Consider the following 14,652-nt stretch of genomic DNA (forward strand, 5'->3'; position numbering starts at 1 on the left):
TAGTCTTAAAGCCAAATATGTCTTTTGCCCCCACTACTCCCCTTGGAAGGCTGTTCCAGAACTTCACTCCTCTAATGGTTAGAAACCTTCGTCTAATTTCAAGTCTAAACTTCCTAGTGTCCAGTTTATATCCATTTGTTCTTGTGTCCACATTGGTACTAAGCTTAAATAATTCCTCTCCCTCCCTAATATTTATCCCTCTGATATATTTATAAAGAGCAATCATATCCCCCCTCAACCTTCTTTTGGTTAGGCTAAACAAGCCAAGCTCTTTGAGTCTCCTTTAATAAAACAGGTTTTCCATTCTTCGGATCATCCTAGTAGCCCGTCTCTGAACCTGTTCCAGTTTGAATTAATCCTTCTTAAACATGGGAGACCAGAACTGCACACAGTATTCCAGATGAGGTCTCACCAGTGCCTTGTATAACGATACTAACACCTCCTTATCTTTGCTGGAAATACCTCGCCTGATGCATCCTAAAACTGCATTAGCTTTTTTAACGGCCATATCACCTTGGCGGCTCATAGTCATCCTGTGATCAACCAATACTCCGAGGTCCTTCTCCTCCTCCGTTACTTCCAGCTGATGTGTCCCCAATTTATAACTAAAATTCTTGCTATTAATCCCTAAATGCATAACCTTGCACTTTTCACTATTAAATTTCATACTATTACTATTACTCCAGTTTACAAGGTCATCCAGATCTTCCTGTAGGATATCCTGGTCCTTCTCTGTGTTAGCAATACCTCCCAGCTTTGTGTCATCCACAAACTTTATTAGCACATTCCCACTTTTTGTGCCAAGGTCAGTAATAAAAAGATTAAATAAGATTGGTCCCAAAACTGATCCCTGAGGAACTCCACTAGTAACCCCCTTTCAGCCTGACAGTTCACCTTTCAGTACAACCCATTGTAGTCTCCCCTTTAACCAGTTCCTTATCCACCTTTCAATTTTCATATTGATCCCCATCTTTTCCAATTTAACTAATAATTCCCCATGTGGAACCGTATCAAATGCCTTACTGAAATCAAGGTAAATTAGATCCACTGCGTTTCCTTTGTCTAAAAAATCTGTTACCTTCTCAAAGAAGGAGATCAGGTTGGTTTGGCACGATCTACCTTTTGTAAAACCATGTTGTATTTTGTCCCAATTACCATTGACCTCAATGTCCTTAACTACTTTCTCCTTCAAAATTTTTTCCAAGACCTTGCATACTACAGATGTCAAACTAACAGGCCTATAGTTACTCGGGTCACTTTCATTAGCCTATTGTAATAACCCACATTGGAGTGTGCATTAGCAGTCTGTTAGTCATGCCTTGGGTGTGCTATGAGGCTGTAGGCCAAGTGTCTGTAACCATGTAAAAAATGCACCAGTAGCTTACTAATGAAGGGCTTATTGCAGTTAGAGCCTGGCTGCTTACTGTAAAAATAAATAAATAAATAGTTTTGTGAGGGCTTATGTAATGTATCCTTCCACTGTGCAAAGTAGTTGATAGTAAAAGAATTGGCAAACTTACCGTTAGATATTTATATGAACAACAAGAATATCCACAGTTACTTTAGATAGGATACAATTTTTAGAAGGGTCATAAACCCTTATGTTTCAGGACATGAACTAACCACTAACTGCCTGAGTCAGGAAGAAACTTTCCCCCTGGGTAGGTTAGTGCATAATTGTCTATACTGGGTTTTTATACTAACATCTGATGCTGGCCACCATTGGAGACAGGATACTGGGCCATTGATCTGAGTTGCCGCTCTTCTGACTCTTTGAGTTGTTTCTCACTCTTCTTACTTCCCAGGAGCCCGGCTTCCCTTTCAGTAGCAAGTTGTGGTCCAGCTCACTTTCTGTTATAAAAACTAAATAAGAAATAGCGGATAACTCCCTCTTTAGTTTTTATAAGCAGTTACTGCTTAAAGCACAGCTGGACTTCTAGGAGAAAGGGGATACGGGGCAGTTAAAAAATCCACTGTTTCACTGTACCAGCCCCTCTGCCCATCTTTCCCTTTCTGTGGGGATGGTGATGTTTTGCTACAGAATTTGATTTCCCTGCTGTGTGTTGCTATGCCCTGTTTTCATATTTTTCAGATCAAAATACTGTATAACCTCACAAGAGGTGGAAAATACTAACACCATGTAAAGAGCCCTCTTCTCTGCCTACCTTCTCTCACCTCTTCCTCTTACAGGAAGGAGTGGAGTCGTTTGATTCTCTCCACCCCTGCTCCTCATGAGGATTGTGGAAGCATCTTTTTTCCCCCTCTTCCTGCTGCTCTTCACATGTGTAGGGGACAGACTAGGGTTGGTTGGGGTTAGAGGAAGGGAGCAAAATGGTCATTATTGCTCATTAATCCATCCCATAGTTAATACCAAAATGCTGTAATGATCTTGGGCATAATTTTAGGAAGAGGGAAGCATGACTGTAAAGTGAACTCCAGTTCACTGGCAGTTGATGTAGAGTAGGAGGAAATACATTTCACAGAGAAATTATTCTTGTTATTACCGTGCTCAGAAGTGAGCAAGGTGCTTTGTAGGAGGAAACCAAGAGACAGAGTCACTGCACTGATGCAACCAATTAGGGTAACAAACAGTAGGGATGGGATGGGGTGAGGAAGAACCAGGGTTATAGCAATATGTCCATGTGGTAACTCACTGCTAGCACGTGCTCATACTGATGACTCAATTAAATGTTTTTGTGTACACAGTAATTATTATTTTACTACTTTACATCATGAAGATAAAAAAATGGCCTTTTGCAGGTCCGATGAGAATGACCTGTTGAAAGCCAAACTACCTGTTCTAGTCTGTTCATTCAGTTCTGGTTCTTGTGCTGTGCCATCGCCATGTTATCCAAGCATGGCACTATTTTGGGCAGCATGAGCAGGACGCTGCCTAGATAGCTATAATTTCCCCACAGTAGGGGATTTAGTGTGTAGAAGATTTGGAGAGCAGTGGTTAGGCTAAAACAGTTTCCCTGTGAGATGTAGTATATAATATTGCAGTACAGTATTATTCAGTATAGTACAGACAGGACTGGCTCAAGATATCAGGGGCTATTCATATACTGACTGATACCTCCCCTGCTGAAAAGCCCAAGATTCAGTGTATGGCTTTTTCATGCATTCTGCTTCAGATTCCTATGATGTACCAGGACTGGTCTGGTACCATGATGGAGGCTGGACTAGATAAATGTGTCCAGAACTGGATGTGTACAAATATAGGGATAGTGGATCAAGGGTTCTTGTTGAACAGGAGAGAACATGCACTATGTGCCAGCTAGGCCACAGTAGAGTGAAGGACATGCTACTTCCCCCATGGAGCTCTCTCATGAAGTAGCTCATTCTCCACACCAGGAGGCACTGGAGCATGGCTGCAGTAACCCTCACACTAGCACTGGTGAGGCTGCCGTGATCTGGGGACCCAGCTGGAGGTTGGGTGCATTGCCTGAACTTGATCCAGATATAAGTTTTATTTTCTGTAGCATCTTTCATACAAATCAAATCTCAGAATGCTTAGAGTTAAATAATAAAGGAGAGACTGTGGAACCTCCTTTGTGAACTTCCAGAGAACATTGATGTGGATGGGGCATATGGAACCTGCTACCTGAAGGCAAGGTGTTAGCAGCGCAGCTGCTCCATGGCTGCTATTCCAGCCTATGCACTGGAATACACCTCTGCCCCTGTGCACTGCATATGCATTCTTTCTGAGTTACTGGATTTGCATAGTCACAGAAATCCAGGCAACTCAAGTGTAGAGCAAGTTACACTGTTTTAAGTGTTTTGCTCTGTTTCCAAATTCCTTACAATTAACTTTTAACAACTGTGCTTATGCACAGTTTGAACATGGTTGCAACCAAAATATGCTTTAATTAGGTCTGGCTTGCCACTATGGTGACCCCACCAAACCATATTAGGACATACTAGAGCTGCAGCTGAATTTAAAAACAGTGGATGGATTTTGTTCTAAAGTCTGGCTCAGTCCAGTTTTAGTGATTTTGCAGGGGGGAATGCAAATCCCTGAGAGCCTGGACTTAAATCTGAGCAGGTAAGTGATGGAGGGACTGATTATAAACAATTTTATGAATTGTCATGATTATTTCCTTGTGGAAAGGTATTTAGGACGTCACAGAAATGAAAATTACAGCTATCTATACAAATTACTGTAAAAACAATAGAATTTAATAGAGAATGTTAGCCTGTGTATGGAATTTTTAAACCATCCTATAGAATTTAATTGAGTAGTGTTCAGTAAGTTGGTTTATAGCTATTATTTTAAATTTAATTCCCATGCACATAGTACCTATCATCACGTTAACAGAGTATGGCCTATGTGGCTTTAAAGCATGTCAGTAACAATTCCATTTAAAAGTAGCAAGTACCACGTCCTCTTGCTGGAGATGATTTGTAATCTCTCTTCTCTTAAATCCACCTGTAAGTCTTTTAATGAACTGGGATTTAAAAAATGTGAATTATTTTATGTAGTATTGCCGGTCACTTTAAAATGATATCTGAATGACTCCTTCTCTGTTTTATGTACCCATCCTTACTTCCTGCAGCGCTGCGGGACTTTGATGCTACAAGATTGCTGGGGATTTTTAGTTGCATAGAAAAAGGAAGTGCAATTTAACCCCCAGGCACTAATCACACAGCAGGATTAAGCACTTCCCAGTCTGTGCTAAGGGATTTAAAACCTGGTATAAGTAACATCTGTATTTATTATTTCTTCAGGGTTGTGTCTGAGACAAAAGCAGTCACATTTACAAGACCCAGGAAGTACATCCTTTCTTCAGGTTCTGAGCCTCCTGAGCTGGGATACGTTGACATTCGAACCTTGGCGGACAGTGTGTGTCGCTATGACCTCAATGACGTGGATGCAGCATGGTTAGAACTGGCCAATGAAGAATTGAAAGAGATGGGTGAGAAAAGCCTCTGGTAAACTTATGCGTGCTGCTGAAGTAGGCTGGCAGTTCTGTGCAGGGTTTGTGGGTGAGAAAACTGGAAAGGAAGAGAGGGGGTGTAAATCATGTAAATTAGGATGTAGTTTATTTGTGATCTTATTTTAAAAAAACACTAGCCTTTAAACTCTTATCCCCAGAAGCCCTCAGTGAAGGGCGGCATTGCTACTATGGGCTAGCTCTGTGGAGAATATCAGCCCTAGGCATAGCTCCATTAATGTCAATAGAGTTGCGCTTGTTTACACCAGAGCAGAATTTGCCCCCTTCCTCTCCACCCACAAGAATTCCCGCAAATAATCTTTTTTTGCCATTGTTTACTTCCTTGGAGATAATATCAAAATAGACAATTTAAGTCATCTGACTATCTGTCCATCCATCCTTTTTTGCTTGCTTGCTTTTCCATGCACCCCTTTCCTTAAATGGAATGAGAAAACTCTCAACCCCTCTATAGCTAGTTATTTTTTTCTGTTTGGACGGAAGCAGTGTAGTAGACGGAAGTGTTTGGGAGGTTTAAAAACAGGAGCCAGACTGTTTGGGGAGTGAGACAGCAAAGAATTGTCTCAGTGATTCCTTTTGAAAATGTCCCAAACTCTGTTACTGTGTCCCTGCTTTTCAAACAGGAAAAGGGATTTGTCCTGGTGAGGCTGAGGGTTCCCCAAGAAGAGGTTGCATGTGGGGGAAGAGAACAAACCACTTCTTTATTATGATGTGTGCTCCAAAAGTGGGAGCACACCATGGATTTTACTAGGATTACACAGGATATAAGTCAACGCAGAATTTTGACCATAATGTCTAGATATGTGAGAATATATTGTGCCAGCTAGAAGGGTTTTGGATATTTTGGTGAGCACAGATAATACTATTGAGTTTTACGCTGTGGCAATTCCCTCATTTGGGTTATGGTTACTGTTTTATGGGGTTACCATTGACTAAACAGTTACAGGACCTGGCAAGCCAGGGTCAGCTGGTTATAAACTTGGAAAAAAAAAATATCCTGAAGAAACCCCACACAGAACAAACAAAACTACCAACTCTGACCTGGTCTCATGTTCAGGCTTTTTTACCCAGATCTCAGGTCAGGCCTATTTACATACACAAGGTGGATTACATGATGTCAGCCTTAGGTTACACTTCTGACTGCTTTTAAAATATTCAGCTTTATTTAAACAAGCACTAAATGTGAGCAGACAGTCTGAGATATTCATTCTCTTCTGCTCTCTCTTTCCCCTTCTCTTCCTGGAGAGAAGGGAGCAGTTGATCCTGAAGGGAACCAGAGGGAAGGCTAGCACAGCATCAATTACAGGACAGATGTACATGAAAGTGATATAGGGTGTCTCTGTAGGGAAGGAGGAAGGAGGCATGGGGTTTACCCTGCAGCCAGCGGCAGATACAGTGACCATAGAGTCATCCTTTGCAGGCTCATTCCATTGTACAAACTGATCAGAGGGCAGGGGAGAAGAAAGTTCAGAATAGAGTAAAGTGAAAGTTCCCACTTGTGGGAGACCATGTCAGATGATAGGAGAAAATAATTCCCTATGTTGGGAGAACTGTGTCTTTAGAAGCCTGGCGCCCCATTATTCCCAGCTTCTCCTGATTTCTTTAAACATTCTGGGACAGATTCAGCTCTTGCTTATACCATTGTAACTTTAGTGGAGTTGATTTATGCTGAAATTTATGGTGAAATTCAGGTTGTCTCCTGTGAGCTACAGCAATATAGTCTAGGGATAGCCATGATTTGACAGGTTTTACTAGCTTAACATGCTCTTACGGTAGATTTTTGTGACTGATATGCCAGTGCACAGTAGTTTGTTTGCTATAATCATTTACACATGTAGTTATTCTGTAAAAAGTGGGAAAGAAATTCCTTCTTGGCCCCAGCAAGCAGTGCATGCAAGGCCTGAAACATGACATTTGAATTACTCTTATAAAAGTTTTGTATAGCAAAAGATATTATTAATGGTAATTAAAATGAGTAATTACTTATTAATCTCCAGCTGTAGCATTTGCCTGATCTCCTGTGGCAGTGAATTCCAGAGGTTGATCTGACACACTCTGCAGTGGTCTTTTTAATATTTAAAATGTGTATTATTTTTCCAAAAGCCCAGATATAAAAATATAAAACTTTTTTATAAAAACTCTCATTATCATTTCTAAATTATAGCCATTAAATTACAGTGAAGTCCAACTGTGAGGCAAATTCCAGATAACTAAATCTATAAGGTGTTAGAGGCTACTGCATTGGGATTTAGTGCTGTTGTAAACTCCTTCAAACTACCTGCTGTACTAACTTATCAGCTTTCAATCCATCATCACCCGCTTTCCAGAATCACACTTCTCTGCCATTAGGGACAAATTCTGCTCTCTCTTCCACTGTGGAAGTACTACAGGAGGACAGAATTTTGTATGCTGCTTGTTCAGTTGCCCTGTAGTGGTGGGGCCAAAAGGGTGAGGGCTGGGCTGGAGCAAAGCAGAGTATTCACTACTCTGCAGATTCTCCAGACCATTTCCCCATGATGAAGGAGGTACCTTTAAGTTGGCAGACCCATTAGAATGTTTCTTCTCCAGTTCTGTGATTTGGGGCAGCAAGGGATTCCTTCTCCATCTTCCTGTGGAATTCCTCAGAACCCATGTGAATTAGTTGCTCTGAGAGCGAAGGAGAGGATTTGCCCTTATAATACACACGTCAAGAGTTTTCTATCTTCAGTATGTCATAGTAAACAGTAATTATTGGGAGCATGATTAAAACCACAGGATCTTTGTTTTTCAAAGCCTGTACCCTTTTGCAAACTTCCATAAGGCTCTCAGCTTGGAAGTGCCGGCGGTAAACTGGCCTTGGTGGAGGAGACAGCTTGCTTTGAAGTAATACTTCTTTTTCAGACATACAGGTGACTGTGTGAAAGGGGTTGTATAGGGCTCGCTGCAACACCAGTTCTGAAGCTTTACTGGTTCTTGTAGGGCCATTAAAAGTTGAGAAATGGGATACTTTGTCAGGTAGCTGTATCCAGCTAGAAAGCTGGACTTCATTTGGTACCTTTCTTGCTGAGTTTATTGCAGGTTTTTTCAGGTCCGTAATGAACATTTAACATTATGGGTCCAGTTTTATTACTACTACTATTACTACTTTGTTTTAGGTGATGATCACTGTGGTGGTGTCTGGGTGTAATCATAGAATCATAGAATATCAGGGTTGGAAGGGACCTCAGGAGGTCATCTAGTCCAACCACAGGACCAATCCCCAACTAAATCATCCCAGCCAGGGCTTTGTCAAGCCTGACCTTAAAAACCTCCAAAGAAGGAGATTCCACCACCTCCCTAGGTAACCCATTCCAGTGCTTCACCACCCTCCTAGTGAAAAGCTTTTCCTTACATCTAACCTAAACCTCCCCCACTGCAACTTGAGACCATTACTCCTTGTTCTGTCATCTGGTACCACTGAGAACAATCTAGATCCATCCTCTTTGGAACCCCCTTTCAGGTAGTTGAAAGCAGCTATCAAATCCCCCCCCATTCTTCTCTTCTGCAGACTAAACAATCCCAGGTCCCTCAGCCTCTCCTCATAAGTCATGTGCTCCAGCCCCCTAATCATTTTTGTTGTCCTCCGCTGGACTCTTTCCAATTTTTCCACACCCTTCTTGTAGTGTAGGGCCCAAAACTGGACACAGTATTCCAGATGAGGCCTCACCAATGCCAAATAGAGGGGAATGATCATGTCCCTCGATCTGCTGCCAATGCTCCTACTTATACAGCCCAAAATGCCGTTAGCCTTCTTGGCAACAAGGGCACACTGTCAACTCATATCCAGCTTCTCGTCCACTGTAACCATAAGGTCCTTTTCTGCAGAACTGCTGCCTAGCCATTCGGTCCCTAGTCTGTAGCAGTGCATGGGATTCTTCCGTCCTAAGTGCAGGACTCTGCACTTGTCCTTGTTGAACCTCATCAGATTTCTTTTGACCCAATCATCTAATTTGTCTAGGTCCCTCTGTATCCTATCCCTACCCTCCAAGCACTGTGATTAAAATGGACAAGTCCCACAATTAGATATTGTATCTAGTACAATTGGGTTCCCCATATATTTGAATAATTATTTATTTCTAGGTACTACAATAGATCCTAGCCAAGATCAGGACCTGATTGTACCAAGTGCTGTGAAAAATGCACTACATCAAATAAACAATTGCCTTATCTGGGTTGCTGATTGTAACATATCAAAATGTACCTGATAGATTTTGCATTGGATTGTATTATCATCATTTTGATGGACAGTTTGTTGCTCAGTTGGGGAGTGCTTTGATCCTAGAATCACTCTCTAAAGAGTCATTTTCCTAAAATGATTGAGGTCACAAAGTTGAAACAAGCAACTGTAGATAGTGTTGTGTGAGAAGGAAGGAGAGTGAGATCAACAGTGACAACCCAGAGAGGTGGGACTTGCTTGTGAAAACTTTGAGGATTTCAAATACTGATTGAAATGAGTAAATGTCCATTATTTCAACACAGATCTAGGGCTTTTGACATTTTTGCCATAACTACTCTACACTTGCCCTCTAATGTTTGCCATGGCAAACCTACAGCCATAAATGAATCCTCTACACTGGAGGTGGGCTGGCATGTTGTGCCATTTGCAGCTTATGGTTGAACCTGGGAGGAAAAGCTCAGCCTTTGATACATTGCTGGAAGGAACTGGGGCTCCAGATGTTGTTACCATTTTAAAAACAATCTGTTGTGTTGGATTAATTTCCCAGGAATGCCTGAACTGGATGAGTACACGATGGAGAGAGTCATGGAGGAATTTGAACAGCGATGCTATGACAGTATGAACCATGCTATTGAGACTGAAGAAGGGCTGGGGATCGAGTATGATGAGGACGTTGTCTGCGATGTTTGCCAGTCCCCAGATGGGGAGGATGGCAACGAAATGGTGTTCTGTGACAAATGCAATATCTGTGTACACCAGGTATAGCATCCAGATGTAGAGGTGGGAGTGACCTTTTGGGCAGCTTACGTGCTGGTGCTAAAGGCAGGTGATGGGTGGTTACAGAAATATCTCAGAACTATTACTGTTAAAGACAGGTTTAAACATAACAGGCCAGATTCCTCTCTAGTGTAACTCATTGATTTTAACTGAGTTACACCAGTAGTGAAATTGACCCATGGGACAAACTCACAAGTGATGTAAATGTAGGTTATACATTAGTAAATGTGTACATTTACTACATTACATGCTGAGAGGGCAAAAGGGGGGAGTGTAGCAGGAAAAGCAACCAATTGTAGGATGTAAGAAGATATAAGATTAAAATGGGGGTGGTGTTGCTTTATCTAACAGCATCTTGTACCCTCTAGCTGGTTGCTTTTGTTGCTATAATCATGCCCTAAGTTTGTCCATTGCACTAGTTTACACTAACACTACCATCTGCATTCCCAATGAATTTGGCCCAGTTGGTTTTGTTCTACAGATATGTCTGCAATTTTTTGGTTTGGTCCCTCACTTTCCACACACAAGCCATGTGGTGCACCGAAGTCTTCTTCTTTGGCAATATATTTGCAGTACCAATAAATTTGACTGAAGGGAAGAGGAAGTCTGAAAAATGATGACCTCCATCCAACCAGTAGGAAACCAGGGAGGATTTATATAGTAGTTTAAACTTAATTTGTCATCAGGCTTCTTATTAGCAGTTGGTTTTGTTCCATGTTGGGGTGACTCTGAATGAAGCAGACCAGGGATTTGAACCTGCATCTCTCACATGCTAGAGGAGTGCCCGAACAACTAGATTATTCTGGGGACAAGACAGCACAACTTGTCTTTCTGTGGAAATTAAACAAGCCTTTCTTTGCATGGAAGAAGGAACAGATATGTTTGTAACACATCTGCTTCCTTGACTGCTCCATTGTGAAAGAGACCTTGCTGTGGGTCTTCTTTCTCTCCATCCCTTAAAATGTTTGCTTTGTCATTAAGCAGTGGGGCAGCTGTGTTGTTTGATAAGCAAGGAACATTTATTTTTCTTGCTCCTCGGGCTAAAGTTACATAAATGTATTTGCATGTATGGTGGGGAAATGTATCTTTGAGCGTGGCACTATGGTCTAAGAGTTTAAAATTGGCACATTGATAAATCTGTAGCCATTCTGTCTTGAACTGTGATCACATCAAATCTTACAAGCTAGAAAGGGTCAGAACTGGAAATAGTTTGGTTGCAGGTCTCCATAGACACTACCAGTCTACTATAGGACATGATGTTAATCATTCAATAGATGTCACTTTACCCAGTGAGTAAGAATTGAACTATGCCTTGGGGACATCTTTCATGTCATCATCTCATTTTTCAAGTGAGATGCAAAACTATTGTCCTATCACTTGTGGTCTTTAAAGATCTCATGGGACTTTATAGCTCCAGTGTCCTGGCCAACGTCCAGCTCAGATATCTAACCACTCACACAGCTATCGAAATTTCCCTTTCTGTTTAAGTTGGTTAATATATTCTCCACTTCCTGTCCTAAACTGTTGTGTAGTGTTGTTTGCATTGTTAAACAGCTGGAGGTGGCTCCCTTTCAGTGGTGGGAAAAGTATCTGTGTATAATGTGTATATAGAGTTGCTACATTTGTAAAAGTACCTTGCGATCCTTCAGAACAAAATTGGCTATATAAACGTAAGCTAATATTATTATATAGCATGCAGTCCCATAAAGGGCTTTGAGGTTAGCAAAAGGCTAAATGTAAATCAGTTAATACTAACAGGAACATGGTGTTGTTGTTTCCTTTTTCTTCCCCTCCTTTATAAACACGAGTACAGGCATGTTATGGAATTTTAAAGGTGCCAGAAGGCAGTTGGCTATGCCGGACCTGTGCGCTTGGTGTTCAGCCAAAGTGTTTATTGTGTCCCAAGAAAGGTGGAGCTATGAAGCCAACTCGTAGTGGGACGAAGTGGGTCCATGTTAGCTGTGCACTCTGGATTCCAGAGGTAGGTGTTGCGCCAACTGATGTACCTATATTCAGATTCAGAGCAACCTTGGCAAATGACAAATCTGCTCATAACAACATACATTCATTATAGCAACAGACATCAGATTTTAACATCCATGCAGCATTTGTTGTTAGGGAGTAGAAAAAAAATCAAGGCTAAAAACAGGGAAACATTCATTTTCAGTTAAACATAGAGGACATAGAGTCTGACAGGATAATACACGATCTATAAGAAAAAGGTAATTACATTAGCTCAGTGAACTACAATACAAATGGCTCATAGGTCTAAAAAAAAGGACAACTGCTGGGAAAGCTAATTTAGTGAGAACACAAAGTAAGCGCGGTTTGTATTTGTAGATGGAAACTCAGAACCTGGGGAAGCGAGTATTTGGATTAACAGTGGTAATTCTTGAGAGTTCTGGCATTCAAAATATTAATCCTTTAAAATCACTTACATCGATGGGATTTGCATCAAAGCTGTTTCATTTTTATCAGGGAAGAAGTGGTTTTGAAACTAGTTTTTTCTCTCTTTGTAAACTGAAAAACTTGGAACATATTAAATTGGCACGTTACCAAGCAATAACCAGATTCCTCATGCTTGGGGTGGGACCTACAAAGGGACATAAGCATTACAATGATTTTATGTGCCTAGAAAATCCTGGAACAACACTGTGATCCACAGAGCGTGACCTTAGGTGCCTAGTCTCCCTGTACAATGAATGGGGATCCACAGAAGCCAACATGCTAGGTGGGGAGACACCTAAGCTAGCCAGTGGGAGATGCTGATGAGAGGAGTGTATGCTAAGCATGTTTACTAGATTGGGCCCTACATGCAAACGCCTATCTTCCTCTGGTTCGTGGATCACTTTGCGGCTTTGGCGTGAGATAGGCATGCAGACGCCTAGAGCAAGGCAGCACTGTGCATGCTCAGAGGCATAAATACAGGGAACTCTTACCCTGAAAAACTTGAGTGCTGAGTGAGTTTAGGTGCTGCATGGTTCAGTGGCAGTTCTGTGGATTGCAGTGGAGCCAAAGCTGGGACTTAGGTGCCTAAGTCTGGGGTTTAGGCACCTAAATACATTCATGATTCCCACCCCTTCTGCTTATCTTTCACTGTATGTTTTTCATTCTGATGCTTAGGTGAGTATTGGCAGCCCAGAAAAGATGGAGCCCATAACCAAGGTCTCTCACATTCCCAGCAGTAGATGGGCATTAGTGTGCAGCCTTTGCAATGAGAAGATTGGGGCATCCATACAGGTAATAAACTAACATGAGTGTGTTTGTTATAGATGTAAATATGCATTCTATAGAATCTCCCTGATTGCCTTCCCATAGTTTGCACAAAAAAATGTTGGTCTCTTCCCACATCTCAGCAGTTTTAATAGCAGGTAATGTAGGGAGATTATAGTTTAAGGATTCCTAACTTTTACAAAATATACTTAGGTGTGTTTATCAGAACACCGAAATATAAATAATGAAACTTGAATGACCATACTTGTTAAATGAACAAAATACATTTTGTGGTGCATTCTCCTTGCTTTTTAAATAGCACTTGTTCATTTGCTCGTTAGTTTGCAAAAGTGAGTAATTTTCTGTGGCCAAAATATTTAAACTTGGATGCCAAAAATGGTGTGCTAAAATTTACTTGCATGTACGTTCAAGATGATTGTCAAAGGCTCAAAGAGAAGTTAGACTCCCAGTTCCTCTTGAACATCTTCCCTCTGATGAGCAGCTTGATTTTCAGAGATGGTGAACACTTGCAGCTAACACTGAAGTCAATTAGAATGTGAATGCTCAGCACTTCATGATAAGGCTGTGAATCAGGTGACTAAATATGGATTTAGGCACTTAACTTTAGATACCACCCAACTTTAAACATTTTGGCCTGTATGTGTACCAGGGATTAAAGTGAATTGGTCATGTCTGCTGTTGTTGGTAAGGAAGGAGTTATACTACCGTAGTCTTTTTGATTTGATAAATAATCAGATGTTCTCATTTGTTGGTCTTTTTAGTTCAGTGAGAATTTCTGCCATTGAGCTCCAGAGTATGTAGGAAAGGAACAGTTTGCATGCTTAGAATCTGCTACAAAGTGCAAATGAATCATGAGCCACAAGCAGAGGAAATACAAGGCCCGTCTTCAGCTAGTGATGAACTGCCACAAATCTGGCAGGTTTAGGGGGTGGCTGGCTTTGTAGATATTTTGTATTTTCTAGAATCAAAGCTTCTGGCCCTGATTTTCCCATTGCCTTGCACCTTACAGAATCATTTACACATCTGTACCGTAGCTGTCAAACACTAACATTTTGATGTTTATTCTCACTTAGCACAGGTGTAAATGACTGCACAAGGTGCAAGGCAATGGGAGAATCAGGCCCAGTGAGTTCAAGGAAATAACTATCTCCATGTACAGTAAAGAATTAATCTTTTGCTGTGTATCCAGCACTAAAGCAAGAACACCAATATCCTGCTTCCTATCACCAATTCGCATTTTTTGGCAAAATTCCAATATGGGTCATATACTTTCTAATTAATTTCTCTCTAAAATTTCAATGGGATATGGATTCTTCACTTATTGTAAAATGTACTGTGGTGTTGCAGTATGATGATAAACAGGATTGATCTGCCCCACAGTTATCTGCATTTCAGAAGTGAGTGAAGAGGTTCCTTGTGTATAGATTACATCAGCTTGTGAAATTTATAAAGCACTTTGGGATCCTTCAGGATCCAAGACAATATGTAGATGTT

The 14,652-nt window shown here is 41.1% G+C and overlaps 1 protein-coding gene across 7 annotated transcripts in view; it reads left to right on the top strand.

Annotated features, from left to right (window-relative positions):
• JADE1 (jade family PHD finger 1) overlaps nucleotides 1–14,652 on the top strand; it is a 97,699-nt gene that overhangs the window by 67,681 nt on the left and 15,366 nt on the right. For all 7 annotated transcript variants that reach the window (XM_039541456.1, XM_039541454.1, XM_039541453.1 and 4 more), the window contains 4 exons: nucleotides 4,729–4,916; nucleotides 9,695–9,906; nucleotides 11,738–11,905; nucleotides 13,048–13,164. In XM_039541456.1, coding sequence (XP_039397390.1) covers nucleotides 4,729–4,916; nucleotides 9,695–9,906; nucleotides 11,738–11,905; nucleotides 13,048–13,164 — 685 coding nt within the window. The remainder of the gene's footprint in view (nucleotides 1–4,728; nucleotides 4,917–9,694; nucleotides 9,907–11,737; nucleotides 11,906–13,047; nucleotides 13,165–14,652) is intronic.

Source organism: Mauremys reevesii, linkage group 5, assembly GCF_016161935.1.
Source record: "Mauremys reevesii isolate NIE-2019 linkage group 5, ASM1616193v1, whole genome shotgun sequence".
Lineage (NCBI taxonomy): Eukaryota > Metazoa > Chordata > Testudines > Geoemydidae > Mauremys > Mauremys reevesii.